Here is a 22,875-nt window from a genome sequence, read left to right as displayed (position 1 = left end):
ACGTTGAACGTCGAAGTAGGGCGCTATTCCTATCCCCTCATGGGGTTAGCAACTTCGACGTCTCGCCGCCTAACGTCGAAGTTAACTTCGAAATAGCGCCCGGCGCGTGTAGCTGTGACGGGCGCTATTTCGAAGTTAGTGCCGCTACTTTGAAGTAGCGTGCACGTGTAGACACGGCTGCTGTGTGTTAGCTTAACAGGTAGAGAAAACTGAGCGAATCACTATATCACCTATGGGTGAATGCTTTTCACAAGGCAGTCACTCCACATAGAATCATAGAATTCTAGCGCTGAAAGGGACCTCAGGAGGTCATCTAGTCCAGCCCACTGCCTAAAGCAGGATCAACCCCAACTAAATCATCCCAGCGAGGACTATGTCAAGCCGGGACTTAAAAACATCTAGGGATGGAGATTCCATCAACTCCCTCATTAATGCATTACAGTGCTTCAGCACCGTCCTGGTGTGATAGTTTTTCCTAATATACAACCTACACATCTTCCTCTGTAACTTCAGACCGTTGCTCCTTGTTCTGCCACCTGTCACCACTGAGAACAGTCTCTCTCCATCCTCTTTAGAGCCCCCTTTCTGGAAGTTGAAGGCTGCTATCAAATCGCCCCTCACTCTTCTCTTCTGCAAACTAAATAAGCCCAAATCTCTCAGCCTCTCCTCATATACGTCATATGCTCCTTTCATTGACCTTTGCTGAACCCTCTCCAGTGAGTCCACATCTAACACCTCAATCTTTGTCCTCAAAGGAAACATGTGGAATGGTCCCTTCAGAATCTGTACATCTATAATACCTAACTGCTGCATGCTAACAAACATAGACTTAACAGATACCTTGGGTTTATGATATATTGTGACAATTTCTAACACACCCAACCGTAGGTGCCAGCTTTCTTCAGGCCTGGGGGGTGCTCATCCTCTGCTCTGCCCTAGGTCCTGCCCTTACCCAATCACTTCTCTTAAGACCCCAGCCTAAGCATGACACATCCCCATTCCTTCCCTCGCAGAGCCTCCTGCATGATGTAAAACAGCTGATCAAAGTGGGTGGGAGTAGCTGGGAGGAGCTGAGTGGTGGAGCTGCCATCAAAGGAGAAGTGATGGAGGGAAGGAGGGAGCTGGCTGCCAGTGGGATGCTAAACGACTACTAATTTTTTTCTGTGGCTGCTCAAGCACCCAAGCACCTGCAGAGTTGGTACCTGTGCACCTTAGTGCCTGCTAATCCTTAACTATCCATAACTTTCTAATTAGCCTCGTATACTATATCTGACCCCTTATGCTTAACAGTCTATCTGATCTTGTATTTCACTCAGACACTCTAGTTATCTTCTCCGGACCTGAGGAAGCGCTCTCTGTAGTTTAAAAGTTTATCCCTTCCACCAGCAGAAATGGTCCAATAAAATAGATTGCCTCATCAACACTGTCTCTCTAGAAATATTTATTGACTTTTAAAACTGAATAACATTTAATTAATGTTTTTATTAAATTGAAATACCTACATAAACACCAAAATACAAAAAAATGAAAATTATAAAATTATAAACTGTGGCATGCAGTATGGTGTTCAAATACGTATGTATGCCATTATGGGGATAGCCATAAGGGGCTTTGTCACTATCTGCCTGTCTTTGGGTATTTTAACGCTATAGAACTCTGACACTGTAGCCAGCTTATTAGCATCAGGTTTGACTCAGGCTTCTACCTGCTTAGCTATTCCTTGCAGGGTGACCCCAACAGCACTTCTTGTCCTGAATATCTCCAAATCCACAGCCTGCCTCCCAAGTCCTTAACTATCATACACACAGACTTTTCCTCTTTGGTTCATCACTCCATTTAAGGCATGAAACATGATCCCAATTATCTGTTCACCTTAGCATACACATTCCATACAGTTTGCACACCAAAGCCCTGTGTGGGGTAAAGAAAAAAAAAGTTCATTTGCTAGAAAAATCTTAGTTTCAAAGATGAAACAGGAGTCAAAGCAAACGTATACCTGTTACAGAGAAAACAAAAATCAAGGTTTGGGTTTGAACTTCTATATTAGTTAATTTCCCTTCTCTAATACAAGTTACTACTGCCTCCCAGCATGCCCTCTGTCATGTAGGGGCTCTAGTGTTCCAGCCACAGAGTACAGACCTGTTTGGAAAAGCCTCTCTTGCTCACTGGTTCCCTCTCAGGTACGATCAGTTATTTAGAGTGGAGAAAAATCTCCCCTTTCTCATTTTTCCAATTCTGGGACTTTTCTTTTCATCATCTTTCCTCTAACTTTAAAGGTCCACCTTTGGGTCTGGCTGGCTGACAATGGCTGGGTATTTGAAGTTGGCTGCATGTAAGTTACAAGCCTGGAAGGTGCCCTTCCCTGACTGATAACTTGATTACAAGCAGTGAAGTGATGCTGTAGGTACACCACAGTTTCAATTACAATTTTCTATCCCTATACACATACATACATTTATAACCATAACCTGTGCATATTCCTCTGAACATTCATCATGTTCAGAGTATAACAAACTTTCATAGAAGACCTTACCTGACGTATTGTAATACATCATAAATATGATGTTTGTGTGTTCATGTACACACACACACACACGAGTTGATTCAATTGCTTATCTTTAAGTTCAAACCCTGTTGTCCCCTTGGAAAGTCTGGACTCTGTTAAAATAGTTATTTTGCATATTGTGACAATTTCAGTATTAAACCATAACATCCACTGATGGGGGTTGGCAAAGGGGGCAGCTGCCCTGGGGCTCAGTCATCCAAAAGGGCCCAGGGCTCCAGCTGCCACCACTCCTATTGTAGTGGTGGCAGCAGCAAGAATCCCCAGGTCCTTTAAATTGTTGCTGGGGCCCTGGGTGGTATGCTCCAGGCAGTGCTGAGGTCTGATGGTGGTGGTAAGGGAGCTGTGGCGTGGTCCACTCTGGGTGCTTTGGATGGCTGGATGCTCCAGGTCTCACCCCTTCCACCGGTGGCACTATCCTTTCTGGGAGCACAGAGCCAGACTCCCACTGCATATTGCCCAGGTGCCTGGAAATTCCGTCTGTCTGTCTAATAACATCAGATATATCAATACTTGACAACTAATTGGGTGGTGATATAGACAAAGCAGGGAAGTATAGTGTGAGGCAGGGAGAAGCAGGGTGTGTCTGAATCTAACTATGGAAGGAAGAGGAAGTAGGAAAAGAAGTCTGGACTAGACCCTGACTTTTCAGGGTTCCTTAATCAAATATTTCTAAAAACAGAGCTCCAGATTTGCACAATTGAACTCTGTGGCTCAAAGTGACCCTTTCTTTTGTCACTAGGTCGGAGGGTTCAGGGCACCATTCTGTGAACTGGGTTAGTTTTCCGCTGTGGTTGAAATCATTTGCTTTGTGACCATGGCTGCTTTCAGAAACCCTGAATGCTGTGCTGATGGGAGGCCAACATTCATGGGTAAATATCTTAATTTGTACATCTGGACCAATATTTGATTGCATAATCCCCATATCATTTTAATTCTTGTGTCAACTACTTTCCACATATTTAACTGTACGATACACTGAGATGAAGCAGGTCTTTGCCCATGAAAGCTTATGCTCCAAAACATCTGTTAGTTTATAAGGTGCCATAGGTCTCATTGTTGCTCCAGAACACAAGTGGGAGTTTTCCTTCATTTTTAAGACAGTGCTATTATGCATCTGCAAGAACAGCTTTAATCTTAAGTAGCTATTGAGCAGTCAAGTACAGTCTAACTAAAATATTTGTTGAGTTAAATGTATGGAAGCATGTTTTAGCGGTACGTATTACAATTGATTACTGTGCAGCCCTTAAGGCATGGTTTACCACCCTGGGGGGCGCGGGGCATGCTGAAATTCCAGGGTGGGCCTGAGGCTACCCAGCCCTCCCTCACCTCCCCCACCCAAAGAACGAGCCGGCCTTTGCTTCTGGCTCTCAGCCCCTCCCATTTTACATCGGTGACCTGGTGCAGCTGCTACAAAAAGCAGGCAGCTGGTGAAGACCCACGTGCAAAGGTGAGTGAGTGTGGGTTGCGGGAGGGAGGAGGAGGAGGATGGGGTTAGATGGGGGCTGAGGTGCCTGGCTTGGGTAAGTGGGATGGGTATGGGGTAAGAAATGGGGGCTGGTGATGCCTGGCTTTGCGGGAGAGGAGGGGCTCAGGCAGGTGGCTCACGAGACTTGCAGGGCTTGGGTGGCTGGTCAGATTGCAGGACTCTTGGGGCTTGGGTGGCTGGCCACGGCATCGCAGGGCTCAGGTGGCTTGGGCTGGTGGGTGGGTGGCTTGCCTTGGCAGCATGGGGTTTGGGGGCAGCTTGGGTTGGCTGGCAGTAGGCTGGCCTGGGCAACGTGGGGCTTTGGAAGACTGCTTGGGTGGCTAGCCTGCACCTAGGATCTCAGGTCGGCGGGTGGCTGGCACAGGCAGCTCTGGCAGTTGGCACAAGGCTCAGGCCAGCTGGGGCTGCACCAGGCACTCACAAGGGGCCAAGAAAAACTATTGGTGCTTATTTTTAATTTGAAATAACATCTTTATATCAAGCTTTTGTGTTTATTTTAAATTACAAGTTGAATTTTTTGTTAAAATGGGAGCTCGATAATGGTAAAGAAGAGGTTGGGGGTCGTGAGGGTTTCTCAAAAATCGATAGGGGGGTGTGATGCTGATAAATGTGGGAATCACTACTTTAAGGAATGCTAAAGCTATTTATTGCAGGATTTAGTAATACCTTCAAGACATAAAGTCTCCTTTTCCATCAAAAATGAGGACATGGATGACATGGGTACAAGCAGCTGATGGAACGTGACAAGACTTTTAGTCAACAGGTGACCCTAAGTAACACAGTGTCTACCTAGACACTGAGTCACCCTAACTACACTGATCTAAGGCTAATACCTCTGTAGATGGAATTATTTTGTCAGTGTAGCAGGTTCTTCCCTATGCATGAGCAATGCTGTAGTGTGTGCACTGATATAGATGGGTGGACACTGGTCACTGCAAGGCAGCTTAATTTTGGGGTGTAGATCAAGAGTAATTTAGCAGAGGAGGCTGTATCTGTCGTTGGCTAAAGAGCCTAATTCAAGTCACCTGAGCCGTGTCTACACGTGCACGCTACTTCGAAGTAGCGGCACTAACTTCGAAATAGCGCCCGTCACGGCTACACGTGTTGGGCGCTATTTCCATGTTAACATCAACGTTAGGCGGCGAGACGTCGAAGTTGCTAACCCCATGAGGGGATAGGAATAGCTCCCTACTTAGAAGTTGAACATCGAAGTAGGGCATGTGTAGACGATCCATGTCCCACAACACTGAAATAGCAGGGTCCGCCAAGGTGGCCATCAGCTGAGGGGTTGAGAGACACTCTCTCTCCAGCCCTTGCGGGGCTCTATGGTCACCATGTGCAGCAGCCCTAAGCCCAGGGCTTCTGGCTGCTGCTGCTGCAGCTGGGGATCCATGCTGCATGCACAGGGTCTGCAACCAGTTGTCGGCTCTGTGGATCTTGTGTTGTTTAGTGCAACTGTGTCTGTGAGGGGCCCTTTAAGGGAGTGGCTTGCTGTTGAGTCCACCCTGTGACCCTGTCTGCAGCTGTGCCTGGCACCCTTATTTCCATGTGTGCTACTTTGGCGTGTAGACGTTCCCTCGCAGTGCCTATTTCGATGTGGTGTTGTGCAACGTCGATGTTGAACGTCGACGTTGCCAGCCCTGGAGGACGTGTAGATGTTATTCATCAAAATAGCTTATTTTGATGTCGCTACATCAAAATAAGCTACCTCGATGTAGGCTTCACGTGCAGACGTAGCTATGGAGTCATGATGGGGACATATGCATCTCTGTAAAGCTCTGCAATGAATGTAGGATGAGTCTCAGGTTTTTGCACCCTGAACATATCTGAAGCTTGCATTACTTATCCTGCCTTGTAGCAAGATAAGTAGGTAAGCGAGCAATTGTTTCTGTTTCTAGGCTTGTTATTGTTGTGAACAGATGCATGTGCCTATGCATAGAAAATTGTAACTACAGCAACTACAGCATCATTTCACTGCAGGGGGTGAAATTATCAGACAGGGAGGAGCACCTCCCAGGTGCCTGTGCTGCAAGTATCCAAAAGTGATGGAATGGTATAGTTAAAGTCCGTGGGAATCTCCTTTTGTTGCCCTGTCCAACAATACACAATAGGTTCTGACTTACTGGAATCTGTGTTTTTGACTTAGGAAGGGGAAAGGGAGTTAGTCACCTAGTGGTGGACTCAGAAGAATGATGGTGAAGTGCCACAGAAAAATCAGAAGTTCTTTATGTCATGTTCCATGTACAAAATATAAAAATTGTCTCAAACCTTTATACTGATTTATGTTTCAGCAGCTAGTGTGCCTTTGTGCAATACATAAAGAAAATCTCAAATACATTGTCCAAGATCCACTACACCAAGATTCAGAAAGGAAAAAAAAAGCTGTTTCGGGAATACGTCATACAGATTCTGGTTGTGCGCAGAACCCCTCTGGAAATATTCACATTTACTCCTTTGTATTCTTTTTTAGGAAACTTCTCTCAGTTCTGATGGGAAATCATTGGGAGTGTGCTATTTAAATTGCTAGCGGTGTTTGCTGAGTTGTTTTGCTCTGCAAAGCCTCCTGAGCCCATGGCGATGTTCTTTCTTTTAATGAGTCTTGGTAGATGCTGATCAATAGCACAGGAAAACAAAGCCACTACTGCTCTATAGAGCCTGGCCCAATACAATGTAGGCAGTTATAGTGCATGCTTACCTTTTATTAGTTCATTAGGGTGACAGCCCTGTTCTGCAGAGAATTACTTCTAATAGTGGGAACATTTTACTCTCTGTAACCATTCAGCCTGGCATAACCTGATGAAACTGCCACCAAGGATGCCAGTTATGTTTATGATTGTTTTGTGAATACTTGTCCTCAGGGCACTAATATGACGGAGCTTTGCAGACTCCATGGAGCTAGGCTGAATTTGGATGGAAGACTTGAGGTCCTGATGCAGCAGAGCCCTTAACTACATTCTCAATTTGATGTCCCTGTGGGACTATCTGCACATTTGCAATTCAGTGTGTACATAAGAGCTTTTGCTGAATGGGGCTATGGTAGGGACCTGCTCCACATCTCATCCCATTACCAGCTCCTGAGCTCTCCAGTTCTCTGTTTAAAAGCACTCATGTCTATCACCTACTGCTTGGCAATAATTTTTTTGGACAGTGACATCACTTTTGGCATCATTAGGAATATAACATCATATACATCGTTGTGCTATAAAGAGTCAGTGTTGCTATTTTCCCCAATGGGAAAAGGATCAGGCCCATGACACCTCTGAGTGCATACTGCATAGCAAGTCTAATAAGAGATTAATTTTTGCTTTTGTCCACTAAGCATTTTTGGAATCTTTCAAGCAGAACATTCTAATTTAACCATCAGAGTTTTTCTCTAAACCTATTACCATAACTTTGAATAAAACAAAGTACTTGGGGTACAGAGCTATAGAGCATCTGCTGCATTAGTAGATTCTATCAGAAGGGGCTGTGTGTTTATTACAGTGGTTGGTACACATTTAGAAAGCAAATTAATTGAAGGCAGAGTTATAATCAATATCTGCATGGTTGCTAATGAAATTGTAAATAAATGTCTTCCTTAAGGAAGAATTCTGAAATCATAATGTTTCCTTGGAGAAAGTACACCGGAATTTTTTATCACGGACGGGAAATACACAACAAACCACTGGTAAGTGCACATTACAGTTTCCGTTCTGCACCAGTTCCCAGATAATATGAGTTGTTACTGCTTCCTGCTAACGTGATTTGCCACTTCAGCTCAAGCAGTAGCAACATATGCTTTATAGTTCTGGAGTTACCTGGTTCAATTTGTTGGCCAAGAGGGTGGCTATCTCACACACACCTCTGACCTCACAGGATGTTTCAGTTTGAGTACTGTAACAAGAGTCATTACATAGCCAGTTACTATTTACTCTTGTAGTTATGGACAGATTCTTCTTTCAGGTCCATATATTCTCTCTTCAAAGTCATTTCAGTGGGAAGCAATACCAAATCTTCTACTGGACCTAAAACTTCATTTTCAGAGCAGTTTAAAATTAAATAGGGTTATAGAGGTTTTTTTTTTCCACAGATAATTAAGCTATTAGTTAAGCATATCATTTTTTCCATATCATTAAGCTATTTTCACTACTTGTTTTAATGGGGAGGAATACTTTAAATAAAGTCTGGGTGGATAACAAAAATAAAAAAAATAAATTTTTAAAAATTTTATTAGTGTAGGTCTGTCCACTGCATGCATAAAGGAATTATTGTTTACTCCATTCAAATATATTTTATATATATATATATATATATATATATATATATATATATAGTTTGACTTTTGACCTGTTGAAAATGAAACCACTGGGAGCCAGACAAAATAGGAAAAATGTTGAGTTTTAAACTATATTAATAATTTACTAGAATAAATCTCATAGCATGATTTTATTTTTAGTATTACCAAATTAAAAAAAAAAAGAAGTATTTCCCTTTTAGCCAAGATGTGTAGTAATGGTCCCAATGCACTGCTTATTCAGAGAAAACACTCATTGATTTCAATTAGTGCAAGATTTGCTATTATAATCAGGCCCAACAGTATTGTTTTACTATATTGTGGTGATCTTAATGGGAATCTGGCAGCACTCACTGTCAGGCCCAGTTCTCTCCCTACTGAAGTCAATGTATGACTTGCCATTGACTCTAGCAGGAGCAGATTTGAATTCCTGAGGGAGAGGATACTCCTCGTAAGGCTACCTTGGAAAGTGATGATTTTGAAAACAAAGCAAGATCCCGGTAAGACACATCGCTTTGTCAAAACATATGTTTAATATTTTCAGATGTACATTTAATATAAATATAAATGCATTCAGTTCATAGTTTGTAAAGCACATGTACAAAGCTGAATTGGAAAAAAATTCCTTCTCTCCCATACAAGCTCTTTTTCCTCTTTGTTTTCACTCTGCCTGTTAATAGCTGCAGCAGACTGCAACCCAAAGGGAGACCACTATATGACCAGTGAAAATCAACAGCTGCTAATGCTGCTTTCCATGTGGGTTGAAAGTTAGTAATTTTTAGCTTGTTACTAGTAACCAACCCCTCATGTTCATGACATCACACACAACGTCATGGACACAATGGGTTAGTAGTAACATCAGATCCTGACCATGGCTGAGCATACCAGCCTTAGGCACTCCTAGCCTTTATCTGTGGGTGAACTGCACATTTTATAAGCTCACATTGGTCTTTATGCTTATAGAATTCATCATCAGAAGGCAATTGCACAACAACAGAGAATACTTTTTGCACAACATCCTTCCACCACATATGCTAATATGCAAATACTGGGTCCTATTCTTCTCACCCACTGACTTTACACTGTTGTAAATTCATTGACCTTGAAGCAGTCACTCCTGAGTTTTAGTAGTACAAGTGAGAAGGGAATGAGGCCTAGTAGGTTTAACCATAAAAATAGACATATATATAATCTCTCTCTCTCTCTCTCTCTCTCTCAGTAAATAAGCTTTCCTTTTAAAAGCTTGATCTCAATGTGTTTTCAATGTTGTTCACTTCACGTTCCGTCATCTTGAGCTTGACCTTGGTGCACTGAGTCAGACGTTTCCGAAAGTTCCCACTAAGTAGTATGTAAAGGAAAGGGTTAATGCCGCTGCTGGCATAACTGAGGCAGATGGAGAAGTAATAGCTCACGTAGAAGGTCAGTGATGGCTGCGAAACCTGAAGATTTATGAGCTGTATCACATGGTAGGGGGCAGCACTTACAACAAACACACCGACCAGCACCAGCACCATCTTAGTCAGTCTCATGACCCTTCGTCTTGGAATACTGGTTTTGTAACTGAAACACAAATGTGAAGATTGGAAACTGTAAGATTAAGAAAATGTAAAGGAAAATGCAAATCAGTGAAGAATGTATTTTGGATGAAATTGAGTCTTGACAGAAGCTGACGCAACTCCTGGGGAGCTGGACATTCAATAATGACTTTACAAGCAGCCATTCTTCTCCAAAAGCATTTTCATTACAGAGGGAGACATCTAAACCGGAATTCATTTACAAAATAAACACCATTAATTTAGGCATAATGTTAACACTTTACAAGGGCAATTTCCTTGCCTTTGATATTTGCCAATGTTTTGGCCAAAATATTTCAGTTTTTGGCCAACTTTTTTGATATTTGAATTTCTGCCAAAAATTGAAAATTTCCATGGAAAGTTTTAGATTTGCTCATTTTTACTGAAATTTTCTAAACCTATTCCCCACCGTCAAATTTTCAACCATTTCTAATCAAGAATTGGGTCCTCTGTATCTGGAGTTCTAATTCAGTCAGCACCTGAAAGTATGACAATTAAAAAAAATGCTTCAAGCAAAAAACAAAACCACAGACATTTCCCATCACATTTTGGAGAAATAATTATTTCTTTATACAAAATCTGCACGCAAAATTGCAGCTGGGAACATATTGCTTTTGGGTTGTTATAGGCCCTTGAAATAGAGGTTTGCAATGGAAAGATTGACACAGCTCAGTACAGGAGTAGCAGGGTGACAAAACTCAGGTAGTAGGCATCCTTCAGTCTGCATAGACTATGGATCGCGCCCTTTAAAGTTTCAATTGAGGACTTCATTTACAGCATCTATTGTGACTATGAAGACCCACACAAGAGTGACAGTCCTTGCTGCATCTCTTGCAGATGTAGTAGGTGTCTGGCAAGTCCTTATTGTGCTTTCTGTGCACTCGCTTCTCCTCTGCTAGCTGTCTGATCTTCATCTCGCCCTTCTGAAGGCCCTTGTGTAACCCCTGCCTCCATCTGCTGCGGTCGTCTGCTAGTTCTTCCCAGTTGTCCAGCTTGATGTCTACCTCTCTGAGGTCCCTCTTGCAGACATCTTTGTAGCGCAACTGGGGGCATCTGGGAGGTCTTTTGCCAGAGGCTAGCTCACCATACAGGATGTCTTTTGGAATCCTTCCATCATTCATCCTGTGGACGTGGCCAAGCCAGCGGAGTTGACGCTGCCTGAAGAGGGTGTGCATGGTTGGGATTCCAGCTTGCTCGAGGACAGCGGTGTTGGTCACTCTGTCCTTCCATGATATTCCAAGGATGCTCCTGAGGCAGCGTAAGTGGAAGACGTTCAGCCTCTTTTCCTGGCGGGCATACAGGGTCCAAGTCTCGCTGCCATAAAGGAGGGTGCTGAGGATGCAGGCTCTGTAGACTTGCATTTTGGTGTGAGTGTACAGCTTGTTGTTATTCACTCTCTTGCTGAGTCTGGACAGATTTGTGGCTGCTTTTCCGATTCTCCTATTTAGCTCAGTGTCCAATGACAGGGTGTCAGTGATGGTGGACCCGAGATAAACGAACTCGTGGATGACCTCTAACGTATAGTTGTCAATGATGATTGATGGGGATTCAGCAACATCCTGACCGAGTACGTTTGTCTTCTTTAGGTTGATGGTAAGCCCAAAGTCCTTGCACGCTTTGGAGAACTGATCCAGCAGTTTTTGAAGCTGGTCTTCTGTGTGAGACACTACAGCAGCATCGCCTGCGAACAGCATGTCTCTGATGAGGACTTCTCGCACCTTAGACTTAGCTTTCAGCCTTGCAAGGTTAAACAGTTTCCCATCAGATCTTGTGTGCAGCAAGATACACCCTGTTGAAGATCCAAAGGCATGCTTCAGGAGGAGTGCGAAGAAGATCCTGAACAATGTCGGAGCAAGCACGCATCCTTGTTTGACGCCACTCCTGATTCTGAAAGCATCCGATAAAGTGCCGTCATATTGGATGGTTCCTCTCATGTCTTCGTGGAATGACTGGATCATTTTGAGTAACCGTGGAGGACAGCCTATCTTTTGGAGCAGTTTGAACAGACCATCCCTGCTGACCAAGTCAAAGGCCTTGGTCAGGTCGATGAAGGCTATGTAGAGTGGCTTTCTCTGCTCCCTGAACTTCTCCTGCAGCTGCTTTAGAGAAAAGACCACGTCAACGGTAGACCTCTCTGCGCGGAATCCGCACTGCGATTCGGGGTACACCCTCTCAGCAATCTTCTGGCGTCTGCCAAGGATGACACGAGCAAACAGTTTACCAGTGATGCTTAGGAGGGAGATTCCACGGTAGTTGTTGCAGTCGCTTCTGTCTCCTTTGTTCTTATACAACGTTACAATGTTAGTATCACGCATATCCTGTGGAACCTCACCCTCTTTCCAGCACAGGCACAGTAGCTCGTGCAGGGGTTCTAGGAGTGTGTCCACGGCACATTTGATTACCTCTGGTGGTATACCATCCTGACCAGGGGCCTTTCCTGCTGCAATGCTGTTGATGGCTCTCTTCAGTTCATCCACAGTCGGTTCTTGATCCAGTTTGTCCATTACTGGTAGGAGCTCGACGGCATCAAGGGCTGTATCAACCACAACGTTCTCGCGTGAGTACAGCTCGGAATAGTGCTCAACCCAGCGCTCCATCTGTTTGGCTTTGTCAGCAATGACTTCACCAGATTTGGATTTCAGAGGTGCCATCATGTTCTGGGTGGGTCCTAATGCCTTCCTTATACCCTCGTACATTCCTCTGAGATTACCAAAGTCAGCACATGTCTGGATGCTGCTGCATAGCTGGAGCCAGTGGTTGTTGGCACAGCACCTGGCTGTCTGCTGTACTGTTCTTCTGGCCTCTCTAAGCGCTTGCTGGGTACTCCGGCTCGGTGAGCGTTTGTACTCCAGGAGTGCAGCGCGCTTCTTTTCAATGACTGGAATCATCTCATCGGAGTTAGCTTCGAACCAGTCATTCGTGTTTCTAGCTCTTCTTCCAAACACTGACAAGGCCGTGTTGTAAACTGTATCCCTCAGATGTTGCCATTTGGATGTCGCATCGGCGCCCCCAGGGCCGCTGCGCAGATTTTCCTGGAGTGTCTCTCTGAACTTTTCAGCTTTCTCCGAGTTTGCCATCTTTCTGGCGTCAATGCGGGGCCTTCCAGCAGGTTTAGAGCGGTACAGCTTCTTGGGTCTCAGCTTGAGTTTGGAGCAAACTAGCGAGTGATCTGTATCACAGTCAGCACTATGATAGCTGCGTGTCAGAAGGACGTTTTTGAGGTTATTACGCCTAGTGATGACCACATCTAGTTGATGCCAGTGCTTCGAGCGTGGGTGTCTCCACAACACTCTGTGCTGTGGCTTCGTTCGGAAGAATGTGTTTGTGATGCACAGATTGTGGTACGTGCACAGTTCAAGGAGACGCTGTCCATTGTCATTCATTTTTCCCACACCGAAGTGTCCTAAGCAGGAAGGCCATGAGGCCCAATCAGCTCCAACTCTTGCATTGAAGTCACCCTATGGCTACGTCTACACGTGCACACTACATCGAAATAGTCTATTTCGATGAATAACGTCTACACGTCCTCCAGGGCTGGCAACATCGACGTTCAACTTCGACGTTGGGCAGCACCACATCAAAATAGGCTCTGCGCTGCGAGGGAACGTCTACACGCCAAAGTAGCACACATCGAAATAAGGGTGCCAGGAACAGCTGCAGACAGGGTCACAGGGCGGACTCAACAGCAAGCCGCTCCCTTAAAGGGCCCTTCCCAGACACAGTTACACTAAACAACACAAGATCCACAGAGCCGACAACTGGTTGCAGAAGCTGTGCATGCAGCATGGATACCCAGCTGCCGCAGCAGCAGCCAGAAGCCCTGGGCTAAGGGCTGCTGCACACGGTGACCATAGAGCCCCGCAGGGGCTGGAGAGAGAGCGTCTCTCAACCCCTCAGCTGATGGCTGTCATGGTGGACCCTGCTATTTCGATGTTGCGGGACGCGGATTGTCTACACGTGCCCTACTTCGACGTTCAACTTCGAAGTAGGGCGCTATTCCCATCCCCTCATGGGGTTAGCGACTTCGACGTCTCGCCGCCTAACGTCGATTTCAACTTCAAAATAGCACCCAACACGTGTAGCCGTGATGGGCGCTATTTCGAAGTTGGCGCCGCTACTTTGAAGTAGTGTGCACGTGTAGACGCGGCCAAGATGTACAGTTGCTCACGAGCAGGTATTTGCGCTACAGCAGCACTAAGCATGTCATAGAACTTGTCTTTTACTTCTGGAGTGGCGTACAGGATTGGAGCATAAGCGCTGATCAGGTGGACAGGACCGGTGTAAGTTTGAAGTGTGATCCAAAGAAGTCTTTCTGATCCACCCATGACTAAATCAACCATTTGTAGAAGGGTGTTTCTGACAGCAAAGCCAACACCATGCTCTCTGGGTTCTTCTTGGGCTTTACCCTGCCAGAAAAAGGTACAGTTCTTTTCCTTTAGAGATCCTGAATCTGTGAGTCGTGTCTCTTGCAGTGCAGCGATATCAACTCGGAGCCTCTTCAGTTCCTCGTTGATGACAGCGGTCTTGCAGGTGTCACTGATGGCCTGAAGATCTTCAGTCAAGCCAGTCAGCATGGTCCGCACATTCCAGCAAGCAAGCTTAAATTGTTGATGTTTCTCATTTCTTGTTGATTTTCTTATTGGTTTGCCTGGTGCCCAAATTTCAGTCACTTGTCAGGTTCAGGAACCTTAAGCCTCATGCACCCAGCGAGGCAGGTGAACTGTGGCAGGAGAGTACCCTATTGGCTGGGGGCTGCCCAGCTTGAGGCGGGCGGTGACTGTCCAGTGAGATGCAAGGATCTCTCCCACCGTTGAAGGCAACCCCTGGCGCTCGTTCTCTACGCCAATCGAGCAAGAGCTTATAACCGGTATCTGTTGCCTCCCATGTTGATGCAACGCTGTTCAGCGATGCTGAAGTACCTCTCCGGGCATGAGCCTGGGCACTTATTATGGAGACTCTGGGCTGCCCAGACACCAGTGTCCCCCTCTCGGCTTTACTGATATAGTCCAAAGGAGAGGATAACCTCCACGTCTGGTACCAGCTCAGTTGCAGGAGTTGCCGGGACAGTGCCAGAAGTTGACACCGAACCGCCTTCAGACTCCACTCCGGATTTTCTGTCAGGGTTTACTCCCTTAGCCTTTCTCCTTCCCAGGATAACCCACAAGGCAGTGGGGTGTGGAGAATGTGGTTAAGGATCCCACTACTTCATACCTTTCTGTCACCATGAGTCACCATAGCTCCCTGCAGAGCAATGACCTCATATCCCCAGGACCCTCCTCCCCACCTTTCACCGCCCCTCCCCCCAGCTACCATCACCATAGGACCCTCCCCAACCCACTACCCCCATCTGCTCCCATGTCCGCCCTCTTCACTGCACTGGCCCCTCTCCCCTCAGCTGCTCTCAGCGCCCCCAGGTCCACCTTCCCCCATCGCTCTTCAGGCTCTTCTCTTCAGAGACTCCTTTTCCTGGTAGAGCTGCCTTGCAGGGCACAGGTGGAACACCATACCTGAAAACGACAACAAACACGGGGCTCCTCCCTCGGCGAACTCCCAGAGGTAAACTCACTTCCCTGTTAGCTGCTGCCCCCTGTTCGCTGCTCATGACAAAACTCAATATAGCTATAACTGGGTGAAATATAATGGTGCCTGACATAAAGGAGATTAGACAAAATGACCTACTGCTTTTATGAATAAACTCTTTCACTGTGCGATCTTTAACTCATTATATTTCCAAGACCTTTTCTATTAACAATTCTATCACATTGCTTAGTGAAACAGTGTTCATATCTGAGAAGGCTTTTGTCCACCAAACTAAATCTAAGTATGGACCTGAGACAACAAGATGCTGTGTGTCTGTTCTGAGGTGCCGAATACCTTGGTTCCCATGGACGTCCTGACAGTGCAGGGTATGCAGTGCGTTTCAGGACTTGTCTCATTGGAAACAAGTTCTTCCCACCCCAGTAGCATATCTAAATTAAAAAATACTGGGATTAATACTTTACCATCCTGCTTTCTTGTTTTGCTGATACATCTCCCATGTGTAACATAAAATCAATATATAGCAAATGAATATCAGCGGTAATGGAAAAAAGAAAGTTGTTATAGTCAGATATAGCGTGTACCTGGAAAACAAAATACAGAGAGAACAGGCAATATGTTTACATAATGCATATAAATAACATGAAAAATGGAAAAAGTATAGACCACATTTTTCAGAAAGTGGCCTCTGATTTTGGGTGTCCTGGGACCTCACTTTTGGTACCGTAATTGAAGTCAAGGGGAACTGTGAGGGTTCAGCACATCTGAGATTAAACCCCCAAATGCTAAGCTAGGCCTGCAGCACCTGAGGCACACAAGATCAGAGGACTCTTTTGAACATTTTGGCCATGATTTACTTATGGGACAGGAAACATCATGTACCTGGGGCATTGTTCTGAAAGAATGTGAAACATACAAATAAGAACTCTGTAGAGTATCAACATTTTCAAAAGTGCTCAGGGCTGACCTAACTCTGCTCTCATTGAAGTCAAAGTTAAACTTCCATTGAATTGTAATATCATTAGTTCCTAGCACTATTATCTGAGCACAACTGAAAATCCCAAGTTTCTACCCACCGCCTCAAATAATAATTCTATAAATAACATGGAAATCTGGGCCCAGCTAGACACATGAGGGCCATATGTGTACTTTGGGTCATGTAGGTTAATGGTTCCATGGGCCATAGCCTCAAATGATCAGCGCTTTCTTGCACTGAGGGAGATCGAAGTGGAAAAGAAGGTACCTAATTCTAGCCACAGAATAAGCATTGCATGCCGTTTCTTCAGCCTCTGTTCATCAGCGTACCCCCAATGAATTCAGCTGTGTTAAGGCCCTTAATATTAATAGTAATGTCTAGGACAGGAGCAGACATAGCACTCTGAGCTGCCAAGAAAGAGAGCAAAGTTTGTTCTTCTGCTCCCTCCTGTCAGGGGACAGGATTGCTGCAAACCAAATGGTCCCAGACTTCAGCTAATATGAATCAGAACTGAGGACAGTGGAGCTACTCTGACTTCCACCAACTGTGGGCCTGGACTACGTAGTTTTAAAACCTTACCAAAGTACATCATCAGGAGATGTTAGATCAAAAGCACAGCTCTCCAAGCCATCTTCGAATTTGATTACTTTTGAATAAACCCACACAGGAAACATCAGGATAAGTGAAGCTGCCCAGAGGCATAAATTAACTCGAATAGTCTTTGATCTTGTTCTCAGGCTGGTGAGGCGAAATGGTTGAACAAGAGCCAAGTACCTGCAAAAACAGGTAACAGAACAATGTTACAGAAAATCATTAAGAAGTTTATATAGTTGTCCCTAAAGTAATATATAAAAAATCCATTGCCAGGAGTGAAAACTGCATTTTTTTAAAATAAAAACATATCATAGAATCATAAAATACTAGGACTGGAAGGGACCTCGAGAGGCCATCGAGTCCAGCCCCCTGCCCTAATGGCAGGGCCAAGTATTGTCTAAACCATCTCTGACAGACATCTATATAACTTGTTCTTAAATATCTCCAGCAATGGAGATTCCACAACCTCCCTTCACAATTTATTCCACTGTCTGACCACCCTAACAGTTGTGAACTTTTTCCTAAAGTCCAACCTAAACCTCCCTTGCTGCAGTTTAAGTCCATTGCCTCTTGTTCTATCCTCAGAGGCCAAAAATAGCAAGTTTTCTCCTCCTTATGACACCTTTTTAGATACCTGAAAACTGCTTTCATATTCCCCCCCTCTCTTTTCCAAATTGAGCAAGCCCAATTATTTCAGCCTTTCTTCATAGGTCACATTCTCCAGACCTTTAATCATTCTTATCTGGACCATCTCTAATTTCTCCACATCTTTCTTGAACTGCAGTGTCCAGAACTAGGCACAATACTCCAGCTGAGGCCTAACCAGCACAGTATTTGCCCCAAATGGCCCTCTCAAGAATTGAGCTCATAACTATGGGTTTAGCAGGCTAATACTCAAATCACTGAGCTATGACTCCCCTTGCTACAAGCAGGAGGAAAAATCACATTGAATCTACAATTTATTCAAGCAGTGCTCTAAACAGTCCATAACTGCAGTTATATATTATTAAGCTTTGGTTACCACATCCTTTAACTGCTGTGATAATTTTTTGTTTGTTTTGTTTTGTTTTGTTTTGGTTTTTAATAAATGATGATTATGTAAGAAGTGAATTTCAGGATTCATGCACAAAAAGAAGACTTGAAGGGGATGGGGATATAACAGTATACCTAAGACTTGCATTTTTCAGTATAATCAAAGGCTAACTGTGCATATTTAAGTAATAGGATCCCTCAAACCTTCTGTTGTTGTGTCCGTAGAATTTAAAAGATTTACTGTCGCTACTACCCAAGAAATAGATTCTGAGCTGTTCAAAGAGTTCACTGACTCACAAGTAGACCTCCAGCTGACCACAGTTTACAAATGCTACAATACAAATTCAATTGAAATTTCATGACCTGCATATTTTGTAAAGGGAACTTTCTTCTGTCAGCTCAAAATGGATTAAAGCTGTCTTTCTTTGAGCTGAAAAGCAGAAGATTAAATGAAACAATTTTATGGCAGAGATGTAACATTTAAAAGTTTACTCAGGAAAGTATAAGATAGACATTTAAGTACATTGCATCTGACATCCTTTTCTATTCCAGTTAAGGTCAGATCTTGAGAGTGATACCCTATTACTAGCATTGCAGCTGGATAGTCTGGTAAATAGTTTCTTTTGGTAGGCTGGTCCCAGGTATTTTAGAGTCTATGCAGGGAAATTTCATTTTGTTGGTGAAAACAATTAAGGTTAAGTTCTACTTTTCTGTCTGACTATTTCCATGCTGCTGTGGCAGAGTCCAAAAGATGTGGGGCAGACCACGGATAGGGCCAAAATGCACACAGCACAAATCAGAGTATGGTGTCCAAAGATGGTTCCAGAGGGTGCTATTGTATCCTCTCGTGCTGAGGATACTTCTCCGGGGGAGGGAGCACCAGCTGTTAGGAAGAAGCAGGTTTTAGTAGTGGGGGATTCGATCATTAGAAATATAGATAGTTGGATTTGTGATGACCGGGAGAACCGTATGGTGACTTGCCTGCCTGGTGCGAAGGTTGCGGATCTCTCGAGGCATCTAGACAGACTTATGGGCAGTGCTGGGGAGGAGCCGGTCGTCGTGGTACATGTTGGTACCAATGACATAGGGAAGGGTAGAAGAGATGTTCTGGAGGCCAAATTTAGGTTACTAGGAAAGAGACTGAAATCCAGAACACCTATGGTGGCATTCTCTGAAATGCTTCCAGTTCCACGCGCAGGGCCAGATAGACAGGCAGAACTTCAGAGTCTCAATGCGTGGATGAGACGATGGTGTAGGGAAGAGGGGTTTAGATTTATTAGGAACTGGGGACACTTTTGGGGTAGGGGGAGCCTATACAGGAATGATGGGCTCCACCTAAATCAAGGTGGATCCAGACTGCTGGCATTAAATATTAAAAAGGTCGTAGAGCAGTTTTTAAACTAAGAGGTGGGGGAAAGCCGATTGGTGCGGGGGAGCACCTGGATCGGACGGAGACTTCTCTTACATGAGGCTCCATAGATAGGGATTCCCTAGAAGTTAGTCAGATAGGGAACGTGGAAAATAATATATGGGCAAGATCAGATGTGAAACAATCGCATATAAAAAAATCCAACGCGTCTGTGAAAGGCGGACATATAAATAGTGGTAGTTTTTTAACGTGCTTTTACACAAATGCTAGGAGTCTGTCTAATAAGATGGGTGAACTGGAGTACCTCATATCAAAGAAGGAAGTTGACATAATAGGCATCTCAGAAACATGGTGGAATGAGGACAATCAGTGGGACACTATCATACCGGGATATAAATTATATCGGAAAGACAGAACAGGTCGTGCGGGTGGCGGAGTGGTACTATATGTGAAGGATAATATAGAATCAAATGAAGCAAAAATCCTAAAGGAATCAAAATGTTCCATAGAATCATTATGGATAACAATTCATTCCTCTAATATGAATATGGCATTAGGAATATATTACCGACCACCTAACCAGGACAGTGATAGTGATGCTGAAATGTTAAGGGAGATTAGAGAGGCTATCAAAATAAAAAACACAGTAATAATAGGAGATTTCAATTATCCCCATATTGATTGGGTGCATGTCACCTCAGGATGGGATTCAGAGATTAAATTTCTTGATGCCTTAAATGACTGCTTCTTGGAGCAGCTAGTACAGGAACCCACAAGGGAAGAGTCAATTCTTGATCTAGTCTTGACTGGAACGCAGGATCTGGTCCAAGAGGTAACTGTTACTGGACCGCTTGGAAATAGTGACCACAATATAATAACTTTTAATATTCCTGTGTTGGGAAGAATACCACAGCAGTCAAACACTCTGGCATTTAATTTCAAAAAGGGGAATTACACTAAAATGGGGAAGCTAGTTAAACAGAAACTAAAAGGTAGAGTAATTAAACTAAAATCCCTGGAAGCTGCATGGAAACTGTTTAAAGACACCATACTAGAGGCCCAACTTAAATGTATACCCCAAATAAAAAAACACAGTAAGAGACCTAACAAAGAACCACCATGGCTAAACAGCCATGTTAAAAAGGCAGTGAGAGAGAAAAGGGCAGCTTTTAAAAAGTGGAAGTCAAATCCTAGTGAGGAAAATAGAAAGGAACATAAACACTCCCAAATTAAGTGTCATAATGTAGTAAGAAAAGCCAAAAAAGATTTTGAGGAACAGCTAGCCAAAAATTCAAAAAACGATAGTGAAATGTTTTTTAAATACATTAGAAGCAGGAAGCCCGCTAAAAAAGCAGTGGGGCCCTTGGACGATAAAGATATAAAAGGAGCGATCAAGGAAGACAGTGCCATTGCGGAGCGACTAAATGATTTCTTTGCTTCAGTCTTCACGGCTGAGGATGTTACAGAGGTTCCTAAATCTGAGCCAGCCTTTTTAGGTGACAAATCTGAGGAACTCACTCAGATTGAAGTGACATTAGAGGAGGTTTTGGAGTTAATTGATAAGCTGAATAGTAACAAGTCTCCAGGACCAGACGGTATTCACCCAAGGGTTCTGAAAGAACTCAAATGTGAAATTGCGGAGTTATTAACAGTGGTTTGTAACCTATCCTTTAAATCCACTTTGGTACCAAATGACTGGAAGACGGCCAATATAACGCCAATATTTAAAAAAGGCTCTAGAGGAGACCCTGGCAATTATAAACCGATAAGTTTAACATCAGTACCAGGCAAATTAGTAGAAACACTAGTAAAGAATAAAATTGCAAGGCACGTAGAAGAGCACGAATTGTTGGGCAAAAGTCAGCATGGTTTCTGCAGAGGGAAGTCGTGTCTAACTAATCTATTAGAATTCTTTGAAGGGGTTAATAAACATGTGGACAAGGGGCACCCAGTGGACATAATATACCTAGATTTCCAGAAAGCCTTTGACACGGTCCCACACCAAAGGCTTTTATGTAAATTAGGTGGTCATGGGATAGGAGGAAAGATCCTTTCATGGATCGGGAATTGGTTAAAAGACAGAAAACAAAGGGTGGGAATAAATGGTAAATTTTCACAATGGAGGAGGGTAACTAGTGGTGTTCCCCAGGGGTCAGTCCTGGGACCGATCCTGTTCAACTTGTTCATCAATGATCTAGAAAATGAGGTAAGCAGTGAGGTGGCAAAGTTTGCAGATGACACCAAGTTGTTCAGGACAGTCAAAACCAAAACAGATTGTGAAGAACTACAAAAAGATCTCAGCAAACTGAGTGATTGGGCAGCAAAATGGCAAATGAAATTTAATGTGGGTAAGTGTAAGGTAATGCATATTGGAAAAAATAACCCAAATTACACGTACTACATGATGTGGTCAAATTTAGCTACGACAGATCAGGAAAGGGATCTTGGAGTTATAGTGGATAGTTCTCTGAAGACATCCACGCAGTGTGCAGCGGCAGTTAGTAAAGCAAATAGGATGTTAGGAATTATTAAAAAAGGGATCGATAATAAGACAAAAGATATCATACTTCCCCTATATAAAACTATGGTACGCCCACATCTTGAGTACTGCGTGCAGATGTGGTCTCCTCACCTCAAAAAAGATATATTGGCATTAGAAAAGGTTCAGAAAAGGGCGACTAAGATGATTAGGGGCTTGGAACGGGTCCCATATGGGGAGAGGCTAGAGAGACTGGGACTTTTCAGTTTGGAAAAGAGGCGATTGAGGGGCGATATGATAGAGGTATATAAAATCATGAATGGTGTGGAGAAAGTGAATATAGAAAAATTATTTACCTTTTCCCATAATACAAGAACTAGGGGACACCAAATGAAATTGATGGGTAGTAGGTTCAAAACTAATAAAAGGAAATTTTTCTTCACACAGCGCACAGTCAACCTGTGGAACTCCTTGCCCGAGGAGGCTGTGAAGGCCAGGACTTTATTAGGGTTTAAAAAAGAGCTCGATAAATTTTTGTAGGTTAGGTCCATAAATGGCTATTAGCCAGGGATAAAGTATGGTGCCCTAGCCTTCAGAACAAGGGCAGGAGATGGATGGCGGGAGATAAATCACTTGATCATTGTCTTCTGTTCTCCTTCTCTGGGGCACCTGGCATTGGCCACCGTCGGCAGATGGGATGCTGGGCTGGATGGACCTTTGGTCTGACCCAGTATGGCCATTCTTATGTTCTTATGTTCTTATGTTCTTATGATGGTGTAAAGCAGGCGTGTCCAACCTGCGGCCCACAGGCTGCATGCGGCCCTGGACAGCTAGTAATGCGGCACCACAAGATCGTAAACTTTTAACATTATTATGTGATTTTTAGGGATATTTTTCATGACTCGATTGCGCGGTACTCAATCGCGGACTGCGTAGGCGACAACGGAATGCTGTGTAGGGGAGGGCGCAGCGCAGTGCTAACTTCGCC

General features: G+C 44.1%; 1 protein-coding gene across 1 annotated transcript in view; it reads right to left on the bottom strand.

Annotated features, from left to right (window-relative positions):
• Window positions 1-9,400: 9,400 nt before the first annotated feature.
• MCHR2 (melanin concentrating hormone receptor 2) overlaps window positions 9,401-22,875 on the bottom strand; it is a 76,399-nt gene continuing 62,924 nt past the window's right edge. The window contains exons 5-7 of the mRNA XM_074988839.1: window positions 16,993-17,187; window positions 15,902-16,021; window positions 9,401-9,885 (exon numbers count right to left, since the gene is read on the bottom strand). Coding sequence (XP_074844940.1) covers window positions 9,561-9,885; window positions 15,902-16,021; window positions 16,993-17,187 — 640 coding nt within the window. The 3' untranslated portion in view covers window positions 9,401-9,560. The remainder of the gene's footprint in view (window positions 9,886-15,901; window positions 16,022-16,992; window positions 17,188-22,875) is intronic.

This window comes from Carettochelys insculpta, chromosome 3, assembly GCF_033958435.1.
Source record: "Carettochelys insculpta isolate YL-2023 chromosome 3, ASM3395843v1, whole genome shotgun sequence".
In the NCBI taxonomy this organism is placed as follows: domain Eukaryota; kingdom Metazoa; phylum Chordata; order Testudines; family Carettochelyidae; genus Carettochelys; species Carettochelys insculpta.
Note: the sequence above shows the minus strand (reverse complement) of the source record. Positions and strands in the feature narration are given on the sequence as shown.